We start from the raw sequence: 21,719 nt of genomic DNA, 5'->3' as shown, positions 1-21,719 counted from the left end.
AAAGGATGAATGGCCTCCTGAAAGAATCATACAGCATTATGGGCCAGCTACCTGGAACCCGAATGAAGTGGTATCGGGAGCCCGAGAACCTGTTTATAATTTAAACCGAATAATTAGGTTGCAAGCTATCCTCGAAATTGTAACCAATCAAACAGCAACGGCCTTGGATCTTTTGGCTGATCAATCCACTCAGATGAGGAATGCTATCTTTCAACATAGAATGGTCTTAGACTATTTACTAGCAGAAGAAGGGAGAGTGTGTGGAAAACTGAGTGATTCTAATTGTTGTTTACAGATTGATGATAATGGAAAAGTGGTTAAACAGATAACAAAGGAAATTAGAAAGCTAGTCCATGTCCCAGTACAAACTTGGAAGGGTATGGATTGGGATATCTTTTCATGGTTGCCTGGTGGACCATGGGTTAAAAGGATGCTATTTTTATTTTTATGTGGCGTAATGATGTCATTGTTTATACCTTGTATGATACCTTGCTTTACGTTGTTGATATGGCGAATAATAAATAGTACCCAATTTGTGACGACTTCGGTAGAGAAAAAAGGTGATGTGTCAATAATGATGCTTAAGAAATGGACCCCCTGAGAACTGACTGATGAAATACAGTTGTTACTAGCAAAGGTTGAAGAAGAGACACGAATTGATGATATTAAAAAGAAGATGAGGGATTGTAAGGAATGGTCCTGCAATTCGTGTCAATAAGGGATTTGAAGGGTTAACATTGAGGCCCGGGTCTAGGTGATAAGAGAACAAAAGGGTTTTTTAGAGAATACTGCTGACTACTGCACGGGATGTGGCGCAAGTTTCTGAAATCCGGCCCAGAGGCTACCAAATAAGGAGGAAGGGGGAGCTGAAGGACGACTGAAGGACAAAGTCTGGAAGGAAGACCACGAGCCTTCAGCCTGAGCGACCCCTGAGAGACCACCGGAGACTGATACGCAGGTGCCCCTGGGAGGGTTTCGGATTCCGGAAACCAATTATAATAACCCTGCCTCTTCTAGAAGTAGTAATGAATATGTATTACCCTAGGAGCATAAAAACCAGCCGCCTTATGTAACAGGTGTGCGTCTTGGTGGAGCAGAGACTCCCGATACACCCAGCGCTGTTTGCTTGCCTCTATTCATTTAATAAATTGTAAACTTTGATTGCAATCCTGTTTGGGACTCGGTCATTTCTAACACAAGTCATGGTAAAAAATTAAAGCACCAATCATTGGGAAGGGCCCTACACTCTAATAACCTGGGGCCGAGGTTGTGCTTGTGTTTTAACAGGAGCCGGTCCTAGATGGGTGTCAGCACGATAGGTCCATCCGGCCGTTTCATCATCTGCCTTAACATGATCACAGCACTCTCCTCCGCAGTTTGTACTCCAGCTCAAACAAAAAACAACGTATGGGAGGGTCCCGCTGGCATATGCAGGACCCACAAACAAGGACTCCAGGAGCTGGAGGGGCAGCCAGAGCCCCCCCAGCTGGGCAGCACTCAGTGCCTGCCTCTCCTAGGGGTGTGGTTACAAAGTCTGCTAAAGATAGAATTAGTATGCCTGGTAGTTTTTCTCTGTGTTTTAGTTTGTGTTAATCGTGCTTTCCTAATTTGCGTTAATCGTGCTTTTTTATGTTAATAAAGAAGAGGGAGATGTGGGAGTGTGGCCATGGGGGTCGACAAGCCCCATGGTTGGTGATAACATCAGACTCTTAACGATGAGGCCATCAGGAATGTAGAGTTTAGAGGGAACAAAGAAGGGGGATTCAGGAGACGCCTTGCCTTCTCCGGTTGCTTGTTCTCCAGCCATTAAGGCATGGAAGTTGCTGGGTGTTGACCAATGAATGGTTAGTGGAAAAGAACTGCTGTGGGGCGAATGGTATGAGAAGGGAGCCTGTCCTCAATATGGGGATGCGACAAGGATAATTAAGTTATGTCCTCAATATGAGGGATGAAGTTAGGCCCTCAGTAAGAGAGAGCTGATGTTATGTCATCAATAAAGTAGTGGCAGTTCCTGATCCTAAAAGCACCCTGGTGTCCGTGTGGTCTTTATGCCACATCGGCTCCCTTGGTGCTGGCCTCGGAGCCTGTGGACGTGGGAGCGCTCTCGGTGCCTCCGTGCCACTGGCGGCTGGGTCCTGGTGGCTGTGCTGGTGGTGGAATGGGGCCTCTCCCTGGCCAGATCTGTGTGCCTGCTGGGCCGGCACAAGAGCGCAGTGCTTCGAGGGAGACAGTTCTGAATGGCAATGAGGGTGTGCGGGAGGGGAGGTGCCCAGCGCTGCCGGACGCTCACTCCTCCTCTTCCTGCCTTAGCCCCACCTCCAGCTCTTGGAGACGCTGCTCTGCGTTGGCTTGTGCCTGAGGCTCGTACTGGTGCAGCAGCCAGTGCAGGCAGAGCCCCAGTGTTCCCTCCCTGATGGCACTCACCCCTGTGCAGGGGGCTCCCCACCTGGAGAGCGTGACCTCTGCCTCCCCGCGGTCATCCTGGGCAATGCCGTTGGACTCCCAGGGCATGGTTTGCCTCAGGTTGCACAAGTCCCCCCTTTAGACTCCACACAGCACACCAGCAACAGACGGCACTGTGGAGGGTGCTGAGCTATTCTCATTGCCCTGCTGGAAGAACAAGGACAGGCAGCAGAGCTTTAGCTCCGGAAGGAGCGCAGTTGGAGCCCACGGAATCAGCTCCACAGCAAAATGCTCCCCGATGCTGTGGCAGCCCAGCTGTCAGCACCTCATGCCTGCCTTTCCTGACCAAGTGTGGTACAGACACTCACGGACAAAACATTTGTTCAAGCAAGAAATATATTAGCATTTTTGTAGAGGCCAAGCTCCCGGAGTGAGTGGACACGGGGCAAGAGCCAGATGGTCACCGTCCAGCTGGTAAAGAAGTCTCTGCTTCAAGCCTCCCTGCAGCGGCCTCTTCAGCTGCATGGGGTGTGCCTCCCCCAAGGGTGGTTTGGCTGTGGAGAGAACACGGACGAGCAATTCCCACTGCCGACTGAGCAGCATCTTCTCCATGTCCAGCACGCTCAGCTCTGCAGCACGTGGCAAACAGTTATCTTTGTAGCCACCGTAGTCATCACTGGTTACTACGCTTGGTAGACTGTCCATACAAGGACCTTGCCGCACTTGGCAGTGGGTTGCTGCACAGAGTTTTCCCATCCTTTTCTGTGTCCTGCATTCTCCCGTCTTCTTTCTGTGGTGGGAGGTCATTGCCTGCTGTCAGCAGAGCGCCCCGCAGAGCTCTGTGCATGAAGACCTCTTTCAGTTCCCAAAGGTCAGCAGTCTTGTGAGCCGATCTCGCAGCTCCTGGAATTCACGAAGCGCCCGGGCATGGACAGTTGGCTCCTGTGCCATGTGCTGGAAGAGGTTGGGTGGTCTGGACGTTTGGAAATCTGGGGGCAAGATGATGATCCTAGGCATTGCCTCGTTTCCAAAGAAGAAGTGGTCCAGGCGTTTCTCCACTGTGCAGCAGTGCAGGTACTGCATGATGTCATCCATCCGCTGCAAAAAATCCCTCCTGTGCCAGCTTTCCAAAGGGATGGTGGTCAGCAGGTGCATAACAACTGTCTTCAACATATAGGTGGTAAAATCATTGCCCACCAGGATCCGGGCACAGAGCTGCATGCATCTGAGGTGGAAACTGTCCTGCTGGGCATTCGCGGCTATGTGCCGGAAGAACTTCATCTCTGCCACAGCGCAGCTCTGTGGCCAAATCGTGTCAGGGGTGAAGATAGCCTCTGTCTTCTGGCTGCTCAGAAAAATGTCTGAATTGCCTTGTCGAACCCCAAGCATGATCTCAGTGAAGAGGGTTCTATTGAAGACATCAATCATACGAAGCCTGCAGGAGCGTCTGGATGGCAGCACACGAATGTGTCTTCTGGCCGACTCAGGGAAAAATTTATAAGCTCTTTTCACTAATTGCTGGAACCAGTTGAAGGTTTTATGCACATCCAGGTAGGAGCCAGTGCACAGTGTCTGTAGGAGGCTGGGCTCCGGATTTCTTCTCAGCTCCTCCTCAGGTTGGTGAAGGAAGCACACCATGTTCCCAAAGTTCTGCTCCCTCATGCACATGCACACCAGCTCCACGCGAATACAGGAGTTCCTTGATGGCAGCTCCTCTTCATTGCCCAGCTCCAGGTGGAAGAAGTGCCCACGAGGAGCCGTCATGGGCACGAGCAGGCGATAGACAATAGTGTTGTTGTCATGGGGACTCCAGCCTTCAAAGGCACTACCCACTCCAATGGGTGGATGCAGCACCGGATAGAAAGTGTTCATCAGGCTCCATCGCATGAAACGGAGGAGGTCTCCCACCATTACCTTTATCATTTGACAGTTGAATTGGATGCTCTGCACTGGCCACTGGATTCTCTCTGCAAAAATCCTCCCTTCATCCCTTTCTTCAACAGGATTTCTCTCGTTATTCTGCTGCTCATCGCTGCTGGAGCTCTCCTCCTCACTGCTGCTTTCATCTTCCGGGATATCTCTAAGGAGCAGCCACAAGTTCCAAAAGTACAGGAGAGCAACACCACCATAGGCCCAGAACAGCCAGTGCTGCAACGCAGGTAAGTGCGGGGCTCCCATATGCGCCCAGCTCTGCTCCTTCTCCCCCGCCTCAATTTCCAACAGGAGCTGCATCATGCGTTCTTGAAGCTCCTCCGTACGCTGCCGCATGTACTCATTTGTAGCTTCATCTAATTCGTAGCCAACCTTCGCTGGGCTATGGATTAAGCCCAGGAACGTCAGGACGAAGAAAGTTGCCAAAACCATGGTCTGAAAGAGGTGAGAGAGAAGCAGGTCAGTGGGGCTGGGTGGGAGATGGATGGCGGCTGAGGGAGATACAGCAGGAGCCGCAGGCCCCTGGGGTCAGGTAGGAGAGGGGGCGAGGGAGCTGGGAGGCAGCAAGAGCAAAGAGGCAGCGGTGACAGCCGCGAGCCCTGCCCCGAGCGGGTGGGCCCTGGCTGCAGGCTTAGCAAGCCCTCAGGGGGCAGGCAATTGCGCCCCAGCCCTGGCCCATCCCAGTCTTCCCCCTGGTACTGCACTCACCGATGGCTCAGGCCAAAATGCAGCAGTGCTGCCTGCGGCTGCCTTAAAAGCCGCCCCCCATTGTGACACGTCTTCTTCCCCCATTGTGACACGTCCTCTGATGTCACCTGCGCCCCCGCCCCGTCACAGGACCCCCGCCCCGCCCTCGGTCCCCACCGCGGCATAGCGACTCCCAGCTGCCCTGGGCAGCCCAGGCCCTAGCGTCACACGAATGCAGAGGCACGTGGCCAGACGGTGCTCCCCAGAATCCCTTTGCATGTCCCACAAATGGCGCCCAAACAGGGACAAAACCAAAAAAGGAATGAATAGGGACAGGCTAGCAGAACAGGCACCAGGACAGGAACCGGGACATTGATCGCCTCATGAAGATAGGTTCGGCCAAACTCAGCAAACCGCTCAAAGAAGCTCGTATTGAAAGTTGCTGGAAATAGGCGCACTGGAGCTGAAAAGAAGCTGAAGCTGAGAGAAGCGGACCCGCACACACAACTGCCCCTCACTGGCCGAAGGTAAGCAGTTGCGCGCTATGGGGAATCGTATGACCTTAGAAACAAAAAATGTCCTGGTAACCTTACAGCTTATTCCCTTTATTACGAATCAGACAGTTTATGATCCTGAAACATGGGACCAAACTGAGGTCAAGCTGTGGGACTCTGCTACTAAAAACAACAAGGTTGAGGCGGGATTGCTCGGCACCTGGCGAGCAATATCTGAGGTCTTAAAGAGCCATGTGGGACCACAATCAGGGACGTGTGGCCAGATAGCGAGGGAGCTGCGGGCTCATTTACTGATCCGCCTGCTATGCCATCGGCCCCTCCGCTGCTACAGCCAACGCAGGCCTTTGCTGTTATGCCCCATGGTGACCTGAATGTTCGTTTTGATCCAGGCTCTATAGGCCCCGAAAAGGAGCCGGATCTGTTTCCCTTCGATCCAGGAGGAATAGGATACATAGGGCCCGAAGGCTGAGTTGCTTAACAACTTAAAGCGAGATATATTGTTCCCATGACTAGCCCTGGAACTCTCCGGTGTCTGTAATCAAGAAAAGGAATGGAAAATGGAGACTGTTATATGGTCTGAGAAAAATTAATGAAGTCATGGAAGATATGGGAGCACTTCAACCGGGATTGCCATCTCCAGCTATGCTCCCCCACTCATGGACATTAATAGTAATAGACTTAAAGGATTGTTTGTTAAACACTTGCCAGAATTTGGAAAACTTTGCTATGTTTATGTTTCAATTGATACCTTTTCTGATTGTATTTTTACATCTGTTCGTGCAGGAGAAAAGGCAAAGGATGTGTGTAAACATCTTCTGTCAGCTTTTGTGAAATTAGGAGTTCCAAAAATGATTAAAACAGATAGTGGGCCAGGATATGGGGCCCATGCACCCCACTTTTTTTTTTCAGCAGTGGGGTATTCAACATCTGACGGGTATACCTCATTCTCCCCACGGGTCAAGCAATTATTGAACAGGCCCATTGTACCCTGAAGCTATGCTTCTAAAACAAAAAAGGGAGGGTAGGGGTGTGACCCCCAGGGAAGGATAGCTAAAGTATGCTATGTTCTTAAATTTTTAAATTGACGGACAGAAGAAAGTCCTTGCATCTGTCCATGCAGGAGAAACACTCCGTAGCCAATAACTTAGGCTCAGACGAGGATCTCAGTGAAGCAGTAATTTATTCGCGATTGCAATGGTGGGTGTCCCACAAGCAGGAGCGCACCTACTGGTTCCAAAACACGGTTTATATACTTTCTGATGACAGGACCCTCCCCTGTTTCCCCACTGAGCGGGTAATCCAGGTTCACAATCTATCTGATGCTTCACAGACAATGCATGGCCTTCAGTTGCCGGCCTGTTAAATTTCAGATTTCTTTTGACTTTTTTACTGTTTGAAGTTTTACTGTACAGTACTGTACTGTACAGTACATTACAGTTTTACTGTAATGTTTCTTCACTTATCTGACTTGACTTAACACCGTGATTTTCACCTAATTGTTCTAAGGAGTCTGGTTGTCTGCATTTTACAAGGTCGCCTGCTAAGTTTTCTTATCACTGCAAGCATATCTCAATACCCCATTCCTTACCTTTAAACAATGTAACTCTGCAAAACCAACATTTTTATTCCCACATGGGGAAAGCAAGCACCCTGCTGGAAGATGGAGCCATTTGCTTCATCAGAGATAGTTTTTGGGCTTCCTGCACTCAGATGTAGATAGCTTCATAGCTATGTGACCATGTTTCCAGGCTTTTTTTTCCCCCCCTGGGGGTACTCCCAGGGGAAGATACTTTTTTTTGTTTGTTTAAGAGTTAAAGCTAGGATTATGTGTACTCCTATGACTCCGGGAGCTGGGACCCTAGGTCTGATCTTGGTTCTTTTATTTGGTTGAATCTTTTCTCCTTCCACACTTAGCAGCATGCACGCATGGAAAGCCACCAGGCAAGCTGCGCTGGCCAGAGAGAGGACAGAGCAAAGAGCCATCAGTGCTGCTCATGGCAGGATGGCTGGAGACAGACTTCATTCTCCTTCCCAGAGGCACCACATTTATACTCACCTTCAACACCTTCTTTGGCCTTGTCTCTTTGCAAGGACATCACATTCTGGAGCCTCTTCTGGAACAGGCAGGAGCTACATAAAAGCCTTCTCCAGAACTAGAAGCCCACTGTTTTCATCACACTCTACTTCTGTAGGAATGTCTCCAAGAGCTTAAGAGCTGTGCCTCAGGTACCCTAGGAAAAAAAAAAAAAAAAAAATCAAGATTTTTTGGCAGCTGAAGCATCGACATAAATGGATGACATTAAATTGTCCTGAAAATTATACACTTAAAAAACAGAAATGCTTTAAACACGGCTTTTGCTTCTAATTTGGCAGTCTAAGTTAAGTGTTTTATATGTTTTGGGTAAAAATGTTATAATATTAGTGACACAGTTAAGAATAATGGGTCTTTCAATTTTAAACCATTTATATAGAATTGTTTAAAAAATTGTCTTTGAGAAGGAAATTACACTGGGACTTAGCTCAGCCATGGCTTTCAGTAGAAACAGTCATTAGAACTCAGCATGGGGGTAAATTTTGAATTTAAACATACTTGCTAAAATTTATATTGCTGGAAAGCCAGAAAGTTTCAGCAATGAAGGCACTGTAACTCTAGGTACATGTTCCTACATGGTTCAGTTTGAGCTTGACAAGAGACAGGCAAAAAAGCGTTCTTCTATAGATAAAAAATTCAGACAGAGCAGTCAGGCTACCAATAAGTAAATAAATAAATAAAAATCAGTCTACAATCAGATACAAATCCTCTTACTGTCAGCCTGACGCTTCATGTTCCTGTCCTAAAGTCCTTTTGAGATGGAGAGAAGGATGACACCAGATGCATGTTTGCATCAACCCTTGCTCACACGCCCTCTCTCTTCACAGACACCAGTTTGACATGGAAACCTCAATTTCAGTGTATAGGTAGCAAAACCAATTACCCATGGATGCACCACATAACAGAGGAACTGATCCCCCATGCCTTTCTGGAAGGCAGCTGAACATTGCCCTTACCATACAGGTTAGTCTTCAACTTATGTCTAACTGCAATAAGAGAAAAAACAGATTAGTGAATCCATTTTCCTGACTCCTAAGGCAAAAGATCTGCAGGATAACAACACAGATTCCCCAGTAAACATTTAATTCAGCTCCATAGTCTTGCACCAGGTAAGTTTTCCACTGAGCCCACAGCTAATATGGCTCACACAGTTTAGCTGCCCAGGCTTAGGACGAGTGCTAGATGGCTCTCCTTTTTCTTCTTTAGATTAATTCTGTGCAAATTTTCATATTGATTTTCACAGAAGCAGAAAGAAGTCCTTAAGTTGGTATGTTTGTAATGTTGACTCTTCAGAAAATTTTAAAAACTTAGCATGTAATTGCCTCTTTTTAGTTCAGTTAATCTCAACCCATCACCTCGCTGGCGATGTTTTCTTGCATTAAGTTTTATTAGGGTTTGCTGCTGGCTCTGCAGAAACCGTAACATGGACACAGAATCTGCTGACACACAAACCTTTCATAACAAGTGACACAGCTGCTACTCCAGCACTTCTTTGGAAAGTAGTAACATCTTACATGACTAATTGATTAGCATGGAAAAGGTGTCTCTAATTTGCTGTTCTATTGGATACACAGAATAATACAACTCTTCACTAACACGAGCAGGTCCAACAGATGAGATGTAGTTAAACTGTAGCTCATACGAAGTTATATATTGAAGGACACTAAACTCTGCCTTAAAGAAAGGATGTTCCAAGGCATCAACCATGAAACTTTCTATATATATATTTCCAGATGATCCTGTTGCTTCCCTTAAGAGTACAAACACACCAGGTAAGCAATGGAAGCTAAAACACACTTGTTTTTATACTAAGTGGCCAGTCTGAAGCCTACAGACCTCATACTGCCTGCAGCACCTTTGGACTATGGAAGAGGTCCTAAGATATAGGACCATCCCTCAATCAAGTCAAGTCTCTGCAGCTGGAGCAATGACAGGGACCCTTCCTGGACCAGGACAAGCATCCCAGCCCTCAGGAGACCAGGCCGCCACTCAGTCTACAACTGCAGCTGCAGATGGTGCCAGGCTGTAACCATTCCTCAAGACCTTCTTACTGCTTTAGAAAGGTGCACAAGAGCAACAAAGGGCCTGCACCACAGCTGCTTCTGGGCCTGGCACAAAGTGAGACATCAAGACCAACACATACATACAGGCACATGGAGCTGTTCCTGGGCTTGGGCCAGAGTAACTCAAGACCATCTTTGGAAGAGATCTGCAAGCATCAAAGTGGGATGTAATTTTGTTATTGACTCCTGGGCTCAAGTCAGACACATGTATTAGCCCTCTCCCATGCTTTGGAAATCCTGACCACGAACTTTAAAATGCACTAGCTAAAAAACAGACTGGGGGAAAAGAGGAGGTGAGGAAAGAGAGGAGTCTCAGATTTCTTTCTGTCAGTGAATCTGCTCCAACCCTCTCCTCAGCTAACTACTCTCCTTTTTTCAATTACACGGTCCTCCTGTGCTGAAGGTTTGAATAGGAGGCTCACCCCTGAGTATTTGGACTTTAAAAGTAGCAAACCATCCCTGCTGACGTTGAGCAGATAGACAGATATATGCGGAGATAGGAGCAGATTTCAAGGAGAAGCTATTGGAGCAATTACCTATTAGTAACTTAACCTCTGACATCTTTAAGCACTTCATTTATTCATGAAGGGAAATCTACAATCTGATACTAGCAATTAAAACTAAGCAGCTTCTTAGAGTGCACTGAAGGGAACCCGGCCTAGCCTTCTAATGCAGATTTGGCACTTAAGGAACAGTTTGTGATCCCCCAGTACCCATTTAGCAATGCAGAGCTGTCTGCTAAGATCCAAAACAAGCTGGGCAAGCAGGCAGAGGTAAGAACCCCCAGGCAGCAGCAAGATGGTGACCCAAGCGTTTGTACCTTCCTCATGATTTCCTCCAGCCAGGGAATGCCCTGTAACCACCACTCACCCATACTCTCATGCAGGAAACACAAATGGAGAAAAGTCGTTCTGCATCAGGACAGGCTCTTCTTCCCCTCACGCAGTGGAAATTCATCAGCTTCATTCAAAAGAGTTGCATCAGGTGGGAGAACAGCACAGCCCCTGAAGGTCAGTGGGGCAACATCAGAGCAACCTGGGCACTTCAGAAATGTCACTGCTACACATTTCCCACTACTGACAGGGCAGATTTGGGTTGGGCACCCCAGGGAACACACTGACTGAATGGACTTACCATCAGTGCAAATGCTTGGGAAGCATCCGACCCTCTTTGCTTCAGGCACCATCTAAAGAGAGATGCCACACAACTATTCATTTCCTCATCACCTGCAGGTTTGCAAACTTTCATCTATTTCTCAGGCAAAAAACATGCTTTACTTTATAAACACACTTTATAAATTCTTACCTCTGCTACAGGACTGGCCGTACTCGGTTGTATCCCTTCTACCTTTCTTCTTGCTAGATAAAAATGAACCAGACTCCTCTTGCCTTTTCTTTTATGATAGGGGTATTAAGAAGCTCAGGGGAAGGAAGATGCTGTGTGCCACTGATCCAATTAGAATTCCTCTTATCTGACCATGGGGGGCCAAAATTGCTCACAGCATCCCAGATGCACTGGCAGGCAAAAGCTCTGCTACTGCTAGAAGTACTCATCTGTTTACTTTATTTCAAAACCATAACTGCTACTTCATTTTGGAAGAAATTAAAGTTATTAGGTTATTTAAAACCCATTTTAACATAAGGAAGGTAATTAAATCAACTTCTCAAAACTTAGAGCATCTGTGCGTTTTTAGCCAACAATTCATTTTGATATTGCTTTATGAAAGCAGTTCTCCTCAGCTGTACTTCCTAATTGTGTAGCATTTATTTTCAAATGCAGCTCAGGTTAACCACAGACAGTAGAAAGCCCTTCACCTAAAGCATCCATCTAACTGCTTGAGTGTGGCAACAGCACAGAAAAGGCTATAGTTTTCCAAATCCTCGTATGAAGAGGAAAAAGTTGCTTCTTTAACCAGTGCTATAAGCATCAAAAAACACATCTCCCTCAGAACATGAGTGAAGGGTCCCACATACAGGAGTATGAGTGGTTGTAGCCATCGTAATTATCCCTGTAATAAATACTACTTTCATTTTCAGAGACCACAATTTGTGTTTGCACTGTAGCTCCTTGCTACAGCCATTTGCATTCAGTAATCAAACAGCTCAGGGCAATGTTTTGTCCATAATGAAGAGCAGCAGTTGACTCTGTACTGCTGAATCTAATTTCTATCAGAAAAAAATATAATTGCAGCCTTACTTTAATTTATAGTTAGAAAACTGGAAGCCATCAATATAAACCAATTTGCACCAGAAACACTTAAATTTTTCAAGTGCTGTTTGAGCTACAGATCATGCAAAAATCATCTGGATCTTAATTATATCAATCTCACTTATCTTCGTCTCAAGTGAGACATAAGCTAGACAAAGAAAATAGAATAGACTTATCCAGTTACTAATTATAAATCTTCTGGAAAAACGAGGCCTAATCTTACTAATTTGCAGGATACAGGATTCCAGTCTTGCTGTTTTCAATCAAGCAAGTTTGTGATTTCTCTCTGCTAGGAGCAGAAATCCACATTTAATCAGCATAAACCTAATGCCCCCTGTTGGTTATATATAGCTAAATACATAGCATATACACATAGGGATTCCTCCAGCTCCTAGTGCTAAGAAAAGCGTTGTACGGAACATTTTAAATCTTACATTGGCAGAGAGATTATGCTCCAGGCTCACCTGAAGGCATTTCTCACCTCCTCTATGAGTAAGGAGCCTCATCCTCCTGCATGGGAAGCTTTTGTGTCTGTCCCAGTGATGGGAGCGTCCTATAACGACTTGTCCTGAGGCACAGAACCTACACATGGTAAACTGGAGCCATAGGGCCTGGGCCCTCTGGGTTACCTGTTAGAGAAAGCAAAAAATGCTAATTTGGGGTCAGTTATTTCAAACAAACAAACAAACAACATTTTCTTAAGCTTTTCTATAACACTTTTTGACAGTTTCTGAGGAGACACCCAAACTGAGAACTAACAGCATCTTCATCTGCCTAACTTTTCTGCAGTTACTTTATCCTAAACATGGAATTGCCCTTTATTAAAAATAAATAAATAAATAAACAAACAAAAGAAATTTAACTTCTTCATCAAAAAGTTCATTGTCCAATAGCTTGTTTTCTGTTGACCGAAGGTGGGGTGAAACACTGTGCCCAGCTCTGGACAGCACAAGATGCTGAGATGACTGCTACCTGTGGTCTCAGGAGCAGTAGCAGAGACAACATCACCTCAGAGGTGGGAATCACTTCTGCAGGTGGCGGGAGGTTCTTTGTGCCCATCTCTGGACCTTTGCCTTTCAGCAAGGATTCCTGCCAGCTGCCCACAGCTGCACACTCCCTGTCCCTCCTAGATAGCAGATGTGTCAACAGAGGACAGTGCCAGGCTGATCCTGCATGGCTGGCTGAGCATCTGTCCATCAGAAAGGCTGTATGGAAGTATCACTATGTAAGTGATAAACAGCTTCTACCTACAGAGCAGAGCAAAACATAAAGACCATTGCCTTGTATTGACCTAGAAACAGCATCAGAATTGAAGATGCATAGCAGGAATTACCGTCCTCCCATATTATGCTGCAAATGGTGTCATTAAAGTTGTTGCATTTGCGTGAAGTGCTGTCACAACTATTCTTCAAGCCTGTGATGCCACAGACTCCTGCTTCATCAGAAAGGTGACCCAGAGCTGGTTATCAGCAAATGACAGCCTTTTCCTGGAGACATATGTGGTCTCCACCGTGCAGATGGCTGAACCGCCCAGAGCCTCGGTGACTTTGTGTGTTATGCTGTGAAGCTGCAGCAGAGCCAGGAGCAGGAGGCATAAGTCCCATTTCATTCCTTTACCTTAACTTCTGGAGCCACTGCCTCTCACTGGAGGAATTTTGCCTCTGTCCTCAGGTTAAAAGCATACCAGTGATATCAGGATTAGAACTGAGGGACAAAATAATCTGTTTATGAAATAACAGAACATTAAAATGCACAGGAATGCCAGGAGGAGTTTTGTGACTGCTGGTAGCCCAGCAGATGCCTACTGCTGAGCAATCATGACTCTGCCTTGGGCTATTCCTTCACCATTTCCAAGAAAATGGAAAGCAGGCACATACCCACACAAAACTCTTCTCCCTCAGCCATGCCATGCCCAGCTGAAACCAGGACCTTTGGCTTGTCCTGTTTGATGAACAGCAGAATTATTTCTTGCTGGGGGTTGCCTTAACTCTCTGCAACTGGTTGGCAGAGACACTCCTACCCTTGATGGGCACAGTTTTTTCTCAAGCCACCCATTTCAGGTCACGCCAGGTTGTAAGTGGCGGCACATCCCTGTGGCACCAAGCCCCCCAAGGCTCCCAGGACAGGAGCCTGTGAGCCCCCCATGTGCCACCAGCCCCTCGGTGCCATGCAGGGCACCACGTGTCACCCAAGACCAGAGGTACCAGAACTCTCCCTGACCCTGAAAGGTCTCTGGATCTGTGGCTTTCTGCACATCCACAACAGCCACTGCCAGTGGCATGGGGATGCTCTCCCTGGGCAAAAATCCTCTCAAGAGCTCAGCAGGGGAATGGTACATGCAGCTGCTGCAGTGCTGGTGAAAACAGGTCAGGGTTACATAATTTTTATGATTACCTACACAATTGACCAAGGAGGAGATTAGGCTGGTGTTCATTCAGTCACCAGGCTCTCATGCTACCTTGACAGAGGAGCAGGTTTCAATATTGCTCCCTGGGAGCAAATGCCTGTGAGCAAAGCCTCAGAGTACCAGACCTTGAGTCACCTCAGTCCTCTGCTGGGTTTGTCCAAAGCCAAGTTTCAAACTCAAAGTCTCTCCATTCCCCCCGTCTCTGGCATAGATGAGCTGTGCCAGAAGTGTAAGTGATAAAGCATAGGGTTTCTCAGTTACAGCAGCACATAAAGAAAGATGGCAGGACTGAAATTAGGGTTTAAAATATGGGTAACTTAGAAGCAAGCTTTAAGCATTTCTTTGAATCAAATCTGACAAAGAATAATCATAGATACGAGTTTGAAATACCCAGTTGTTCCTTCATCAAAAGGAAGTGTAGTCTCCTCTCCGCCTTCAAGCTGAAGCAGCCTACATTAGATGATTCTTTGGACATTCATTATTGAAACATATACGTTACTGTGAACCAGCATTATGTGGATAGAATTAAGTGTTATTTCAGGTTCCTTAATAGAGGTTTGTGGATCTTTTTGCTCTTTCTTGCATTCTCCCCTCCCATCATTTAAAAAAAAAAAAAAAAAATCAAGAGAACTCATCATGAGTAGAAGGAAGGAGAGCCATTGAGAAGAGCAATTGAGTTTATTTAAGTGATTTGCATAATCCAGGGTGACTTTATTCTGTGCTGGGGAGCCTGACGTTAACCTTGTAAGTAGCCCTTTGTGACCCCTGGGACCATGAAGATAAGAAGAGCAACGCTTTTAAAATAAAAATATGGGTTACATCTGAAATATTCACACAAATCTTCCTTTGAGACCAGAAGGAGGGAAGGAGAATCCAGCCAAACAAGAGCTTAAAAAGCACATGTGGTGCACTACAAATCTATGTGACCACTTAACAAAATTGGAAGAAAGAGAGCAAAGAAACACCTGCAAAGCAGCACTGAGAATTGTGTGTAATGCAAGCAAGTGATGGAGAAACTTCTGTAGCCTTTAAGGACTTCAAGCGAAGCACAGAATGCTCAGAGTTGGCTTGCCTTGCTCTCTGCTTGATTTGAATTTCAAGCTCTGATGTACAAAAAGCTTTGTCTCAATGAAAGGTTTTGAAGTCCTGCAGGACTGACTGCCTGGATGCTTTTGCTTTGAAGCTCTCTAAAGCCTCTCCTGTCATCGCTGTTTCACATTAAAATATATATTCTCCATTGCAGGACCTCGCAAAGAGATTTTCAGCTGTTCAATTCCCTCCCACACTCTCAGTCATATTGTTTTCTTCAGGATCTAAGAATATGCAGATTTAATGGAAGGATCTTTAAAAAATAATGCTTTCCTTACAGGAAACAATAAGCTAAAAGCCATTTGTTGTCTCCTGCTGGCATATTTTTGCCAACAAGACAAGAAAACATAGAATGATCAGAATGCTGCATGCTGGAAAGCAAAATTGTCTGCCTCTTGCAAATCACTCTTTTGTCCTGGTTACATCAGCTCCCAACATTTTTTTCCATGATTTCAGCTGCCTTCCAGTTGACTCCCAAGCCCAGTCCCACAAATGGAGCAGAAGACAGCAAATGTAGGTTGTTAACATCACCAGGCTCTGCTGTTTCCCTGAGCCCTGCATTTCAGGGTCCTGGCCCTCACCTGAGACCAGTGCTCCCAGTGACAGACACCAACAGCCCTTTCACCCTCCTGGCTCCCACAGAATAAGGTTGCCTCTACTTTCTTTTTGCAGTCTTTTCTTTATTCCTCCACCTCATGCTGCCACTCACCCCACTCTCCTTCTGCTTTCCTCCCATTCATCACTTAAACTCCTGATCTGTTGCCTCTTAAACCTTTCTTTTTAGATGTAACAATCTCCACCTTCCTGGCAGTTATTTTGGGATCACCTGTGACCCTGAGCTCAATTCTTCATCTTGTTCCTCTCCGTAATTCTGTCTGTCAAGAGCTGCAATTTCACCCTAACAGACCCCAAAGTGAGCAATTCCCGTATGCTGCAGTCTCTTCTCACATGGGCTATCACAGCCCTATTTCTTACTGAGTACAAGAAATTAATGTTTAAAAAAAAAAAAAAAGGCTTCCAGAGTCAGCTGAGCCCTTCAACCTTCAAATTAACACGCCCATTCCAAACAGAGGTCATACTCTGAGGACCTGTTTATCTTTCTTTTCTGCTATCCCTTCTTCATTTTATTTCTGGAAGCTTTGTGTTGACTTTGACATGTGTTCAAAGAACCGCATTTCCAAAGGTGTGAGCAGCATGTCAGAATCACAACACACCTTTCTTAAAACAGATTCAGCAGTGCCCACATTTAGATCTATCATGGCATAGTAGAAACACTACAGCTTCATAGTCAGTAATGCACACACAAGGAGGGAATGGGTCTGGTTTCTTGCTCAGCCACCTCTGAATGTGCGGCCAGAATGACCAAGAAAGCATTTAGGTGGGTCAAGTTTTCAGTCTGGTATATGGCTTGAATCAATAGCAAAATACATTACATGTCCTAGCAACAAACACCTTCTTCAAAGTGTAATGAGCATCATTTTTTTTTTTCCAAAGGATATCTTCTCCTGGCTATTCAATACAAATAATGAAGAATGAGAGACTCCGTTTTAAGCATTAGTACAACAAATGCAAGTCAGTATTAAAGAGCCAGAAGGGCATTTATATCCCTGTAAACAGATAATTCAGTTTAGAGACTGGTTTTGAATTTGTTGGTGCTTTCTTACAGGATTGTTTTCTCACTTCTTTTTGTCTTAGTTTTGTGTCTATCTTTCAAGTAAATAGAGAAGCACAATGGATTCTGAAAACTGAACTACACTTGAATGAACCAGCACACTCACCTAAGGGTATGATGTTTTTCCAAAGGAGGAAGCATTTCCCTCTTTCGTGTTTTAGATAATGAGTAATAGCTATCACCAATTCTAGGAAGATCTTAGGCAAAACATTATGTGTTTCAGAAATGTAAATACACCACTGTGATTCATGAGCTGGCATAATCAGATCAGCAAAGAGGCACATCAGTGAGGAACAGCCTTTCTTTTAGAGATAAGAGCAACTTTAACCACAGTAAGAGCAGGTGTGTCTCCAGTTACTCCACTGCCTTTGTTTGTAAGGATGAATTTCACCTGTTGTTGAAAAGTAAAGAGTGCACCTCTGCTTTTAATGAGTAAGATTTACTAATCCCACCCTGTGCAGTATAGAGACTCAATGTAGAAAGTGTTAGCTCCATTTTTTTTTTCTTCAAAGCTTCTTCTCTGTTTTCCTTTACTCCACCTACTAACACACACCCATATCCTGAAGCTCCAAGTCATCCTTATGTTCTGAAGCCCTGTTCAGGGCAATAACCTCCATAATTTCCTTAGGTGTTAACACTGAATTACCACATTGCAACATCCCAGCTCTGCTGCATTCCCAGTTCTCTGGGAGTTTGTCACACTGGCTTCACAATCTGGTTCTTTGCCAGCCCCCATGCCTGCTCACCCGTCATTCCTGCTCTATTCCTGCTCTCTGCACCTTTCGTAATGGTGAAAATGCTTCTTTGTTGCTGGTGGGCTGTGCTAGGTATTTGAGTGCAACATTCCTTTATTTTCCTTCCCCTGCTGCCAAGATGGGAGCAAGGTCTAATAAAGTTATCTGCTATTAAAGAAGGACCAGCTGCAAAATGTATTCTCTGCTTTCTCAATCTCCAAACCCAACTATAGGCCCCCTCCTCCACCAGCCTATCTTCACATAGACCCCTGTGTGCTTCCCCCTTGGCTCCAGAAATTTCCTTTCATCTTCCTTCTCTTATCCCCTCTTTAAGAAGCTATCCCTACACCTCCTTCTCTTCATTTTACCAAACCCCATTTCAGCCCCATAAATCTCCCCAGGCAAAACAGGAGCTCCCCTTCTTGCACAGGACCAGAACATCACCCAGTCCCACTTCAGTGCTGCAAAGCAACTTCCATTCCCTCTCCCCGGCACTCATGTATAATCTGCCATCCTCCTGGAGATGAAATGACCCAACTGCCTCCAGCACTTAAATCCATCCAGCAGCTCTCAGTAGAAATCATTTGAGCAGCTCTGTTTTATATCCTTCTGAGGTTTCTTAAACTGCTGCCCAGCTTTGATTAACTTGTCAAGCCATCAGATTTTCTGTATTACTCCCTATTCCCTTGCTAACACAGCTTGCTTACTGTTGTTAGCTTTTGACAGCTGCTTTGCGTTGAGGAGACATTTTCACTAGGTTCACGGGGATATCTTAAGCTTTCCCCTTCAGCTAGGAGGCCCCAAATAACTCAGAACCTGTGTGCAAGGGTGACACTGGTTTACGCTGATTTTCAATTTCCTCCAGTTTTCTTAGCTCAGAGCCTCTCAAATGGCAGATTTTGAGGAATTAATATGAATCTGGACCATAAGTAAAATTTGCCGGAAACTCACCAAGCTCCAAGACAGATGATGTCTTCCACATTCTTGCAGGACATCTCATATTTCTTACTGCTTTCCCAGGCTCTGAGGGAGCAGCGTGTCAAAGATGGCACACAATCCTGCCTGGGCCGTCAAAGGCAGAGGCTGAGTACTGCTTCCTGCTGAGCAGATGTCTATAAAAGAACACAGAAGACCTTAATAAACAATAGAAAAATTGGTGGACTTGCTTGAAGAGTGCTAGTATAAAATAGGAGGAGCCTTACTTACATCCTTCTGGGATTCCTCACGTGGATGACCTGTTCTAACTAACTTAAGACATCTGTTAGGGCAGCAAATCTTAAGTTACAGTTTCCCTTTTTGAAAGGTTCTTTGATTAATTGTTTTCCTCAGTTATCAAACTTCCATTTTTGACTGCAAAATTGAGAAGAAGAAGAAGAAAAATATTAATTTTATCTAGACATCTTGGATATTTTCCAGCTAGACTAACACAAATGTACATACACCACTCCAGTTCCATTGATGTGAACAGGACTAATCCAAATAGCATCACATAAGGGTAGAAACCTCTCAGTGCAAGTTTATTTAGCCATCTCCAGATACATCTTTTCCATCCTAAGCAGTATCTGGGTACTTCTTCAGCCAAATCACACGCCTTTACCCATGGAGGAGGTGTTTGTCCTGCTTGTCGCTGTACCAAAGCAACTTGATTGCACCAAGCAGGAATAGCACTGACCATGTCTCTTGGCCAGGGGGACACAACCTCAGGGGGTCCACCGGCTGTTTTTAATATGAAGGTTTTCGAGACTTATATAGCCAGATGACCCCGTGTAGTTGCTGTAGTGGTCTGAACCATTTCATTAAACTTTCCACTGGCCTGCTGCTACCATACACTTCTTTACACTCACCTGGTCCAAATGCTATTCATGCCAGAATGGTGCTTGGGGCTGAGGAGAAGGTGCAGGGATGTTTCTGATTCCCTGACAGCAGTGAAAAATGATAATTTGGGCAACCTGATTGAGCCTGATATGTGAAACTAACTTATTTTTTTTCTCTCTTTGAGAAGAGCTCTCACAAGGAATTTCATCAAGACAAAGTCAAGCCACAAATGAGCTCACATGACCTAAGCCAGCCACAAATGGTTCACTGCTCTGGTTGTTATTTAATGAAATATGTGAACCAGTATTAGTCTTTTAAAGGGATTTTCATGAGGTTTTATGACCCGTCTTTTTGATTTTTAATGGTTACTTTCAAAATGTGACAGTTTCCAAACAGCTCTGGGGGGAGGGCAGCAGTGGATGAGGGGGATGTCCTTAACTGCACTCTCTTTTCATTTCAGTACATCCTGTTCATTTTGCATTTCACATGCAACCTTTGGCAAGCAGATTACCATATCAACAAGCTAGGGAGGCAGTTTTATTTTCTCTTGTGATGTAGAGCCAATGTAGCTCCACAAATCAGAGGTGTGGCTGCTGAGAAAGGTGTTAGAAGCAGAAAAGCTGCTGTGTTTTTATGACATGGAATAAGAACACATGGACAAAAAACTGAGATACTGCCTCATGTGAAAGACCCATTGTCCTCTTTCCAATACTGGCCAAGAACAGATATATGAGAAGGAATACAATAACTTAGTAGGTATATGAATATACAGTGCCAGGTTATCCTCCAAAGCTGTTATACTTTGCAGTATAGGAGCTTCCCAAAACAAGTGCTTTCTTTGCACTTAGTACCCATTGACAGATTCTTCCTCCATTACTTTGTCTAGTTGCTCTTTGAACCCTGAGCCAAATATATGAACTGAAAGCTTTGTTTGTTTGATGACTAATCTGAGGGTAGCAGCTGCCATCAAGACTGATTCAAAGAAAAAAAAAAAAGAAAAAAAAAGCACAATAAATCTCATTATTGATACACTTGGCTTCCAGGAAAACAAAACAAAAATGAACTATGCCAAACAATAAGCATTTCTGCAAGAGGTAACTCTTATACATATAAATAACAGGGTGGAAGTAGCAAGTCTTTTCTATAGCTCCTACTGGCAGTTTCCAATAATAGTCCTTGAGCTAAATGGAAAAATAAAAATAATAAAATAATAATAAACCCACAACTGAAAACTCTAATTGCAGACAGTTTGATCTTTTTTTAGTTTCAACAAAATAAGCATCTCATTTCAATCAGCACTACCAAGCTCTGTCTCAGAGGACAAAAATATCCCATAAAAATGAAGGTTGTCAGAGATACAGTGTCACTTCTTATTTCTTGGCCCTTCTTTGCTGTTTGTGAAACTTGTGTTGCCAAAATGGACAATTTTTGTCTTTGTGAGTGTGGATCCCCAACACAACCTACAACTGTCGACTCTTCCTTTCACAGCCACTGTAACACTGAAACACAATGAAATGATTGAGGACAACTGAGCATTTGGCATGGCTGGGCTTTACATAGCTCACAAATGCCACTTAGTCCAAACAAAGTTAATTTACGCCTGAAAATTTCTCCTAATTGTTACCCGCTGCCAAAAACCATCTGATCAAGAAATCTGCATGGGGTATATTTTTTCCTGGTCTGTATTTAACCACAGTAGCATATTTCTATGGGAACATCACTATGTTTTATAGATGCATTGGTGCTGCCACAGTCATTTCTCATTATTGCTTCCAAAATCTTATGGTCAGAGCCAACCACAGCTTTCCAGTATGAGTGCTCACAGATAGATGTAGACAGCCTTTGCGTATGGTATGGGATACATCCTTTTCAATCTGTGCATTGTTTACTTTTGTAAATGCAAGACTTCTGAAGGAATAAACAACTGGTTTCCCTCTCTTGCAGCTGTATAACTGCAAGCCTTTGCACAGATGCATCCTTTACGTCTTATTTCAAATGAGTTGGCAAACCTTGAAGGGAAATGATGCTTTTGGCATCTCTGCATCATAATGAAATACTTCTTTTATAGACATGCGGCTTTCCGATGACTTTAAATATCATTG

General features: G+C 45.0%; 1 protein-coding gene across 1 annotated transcript in view; it reads right to left on the bottom strand.

Moving 5' to 3' along the window:
• Positions 1–1,124: 1,124 nt before the first annotated feature.
• LOC308195870 (inositol 1,4,5-trisphosphate receptor-interacting protein-like 1) overlaps positions 1,125–21,719 on the bottom strand; it is a 92,099-nt gene continuing 71,504 nt past the window's right edge. Inside the window, exons 8-14 of the mRNA XM_080594026.1 lie at positions 19,009–19,152; positions 18,754–18,914; positions 12,382–12,529; positions 10,827–10,878; positions 8,513–10,696; positions 7,594–7,768; positions 1,125–4,770 (exon numbers count right to left, since the gene is read on the bottom strand). Coding sequence (XP_080450152.1) covers positions 3,262–4,767 — 1,506 coding nt within the window. The 5' untranslated portion in view covers positions 4,768–4,770; positions 7,594–7,768; positions 8,513–10,696; ... (2 more) ...; positions 18,754–18,914; positions 19,009–19,152 and the 3' untranslated portion in view covers positions 1,125–3,261. The remainder of the gene's footprint in view (positions 4,771–7,593; positions 7,769–8,512; positions 10,697–10,826; positions 10,879–12,381; positions 12,530–18,753; positions 18,915–19,008; positions 19,153–21,719) is intronic.

The sequence above is a fragment of the Anser brachyrhynchus genome (genome assembly GCF_964034855.1).
Source record: "Anser brachyrhynchus genome assembly, chromosome: 5".
Taxonomy (NCBI): Eukaryota; Metazoa; Chordata; class Aves; order Anseriformes; family Anatidae; genus Anser; species Anser brachyrhynchus.
The sequence above is the reverse complement of the archived record's forward strand: the minus strand, read 5'-3'. Positions and strand labels throughout refer to the sequence as shown.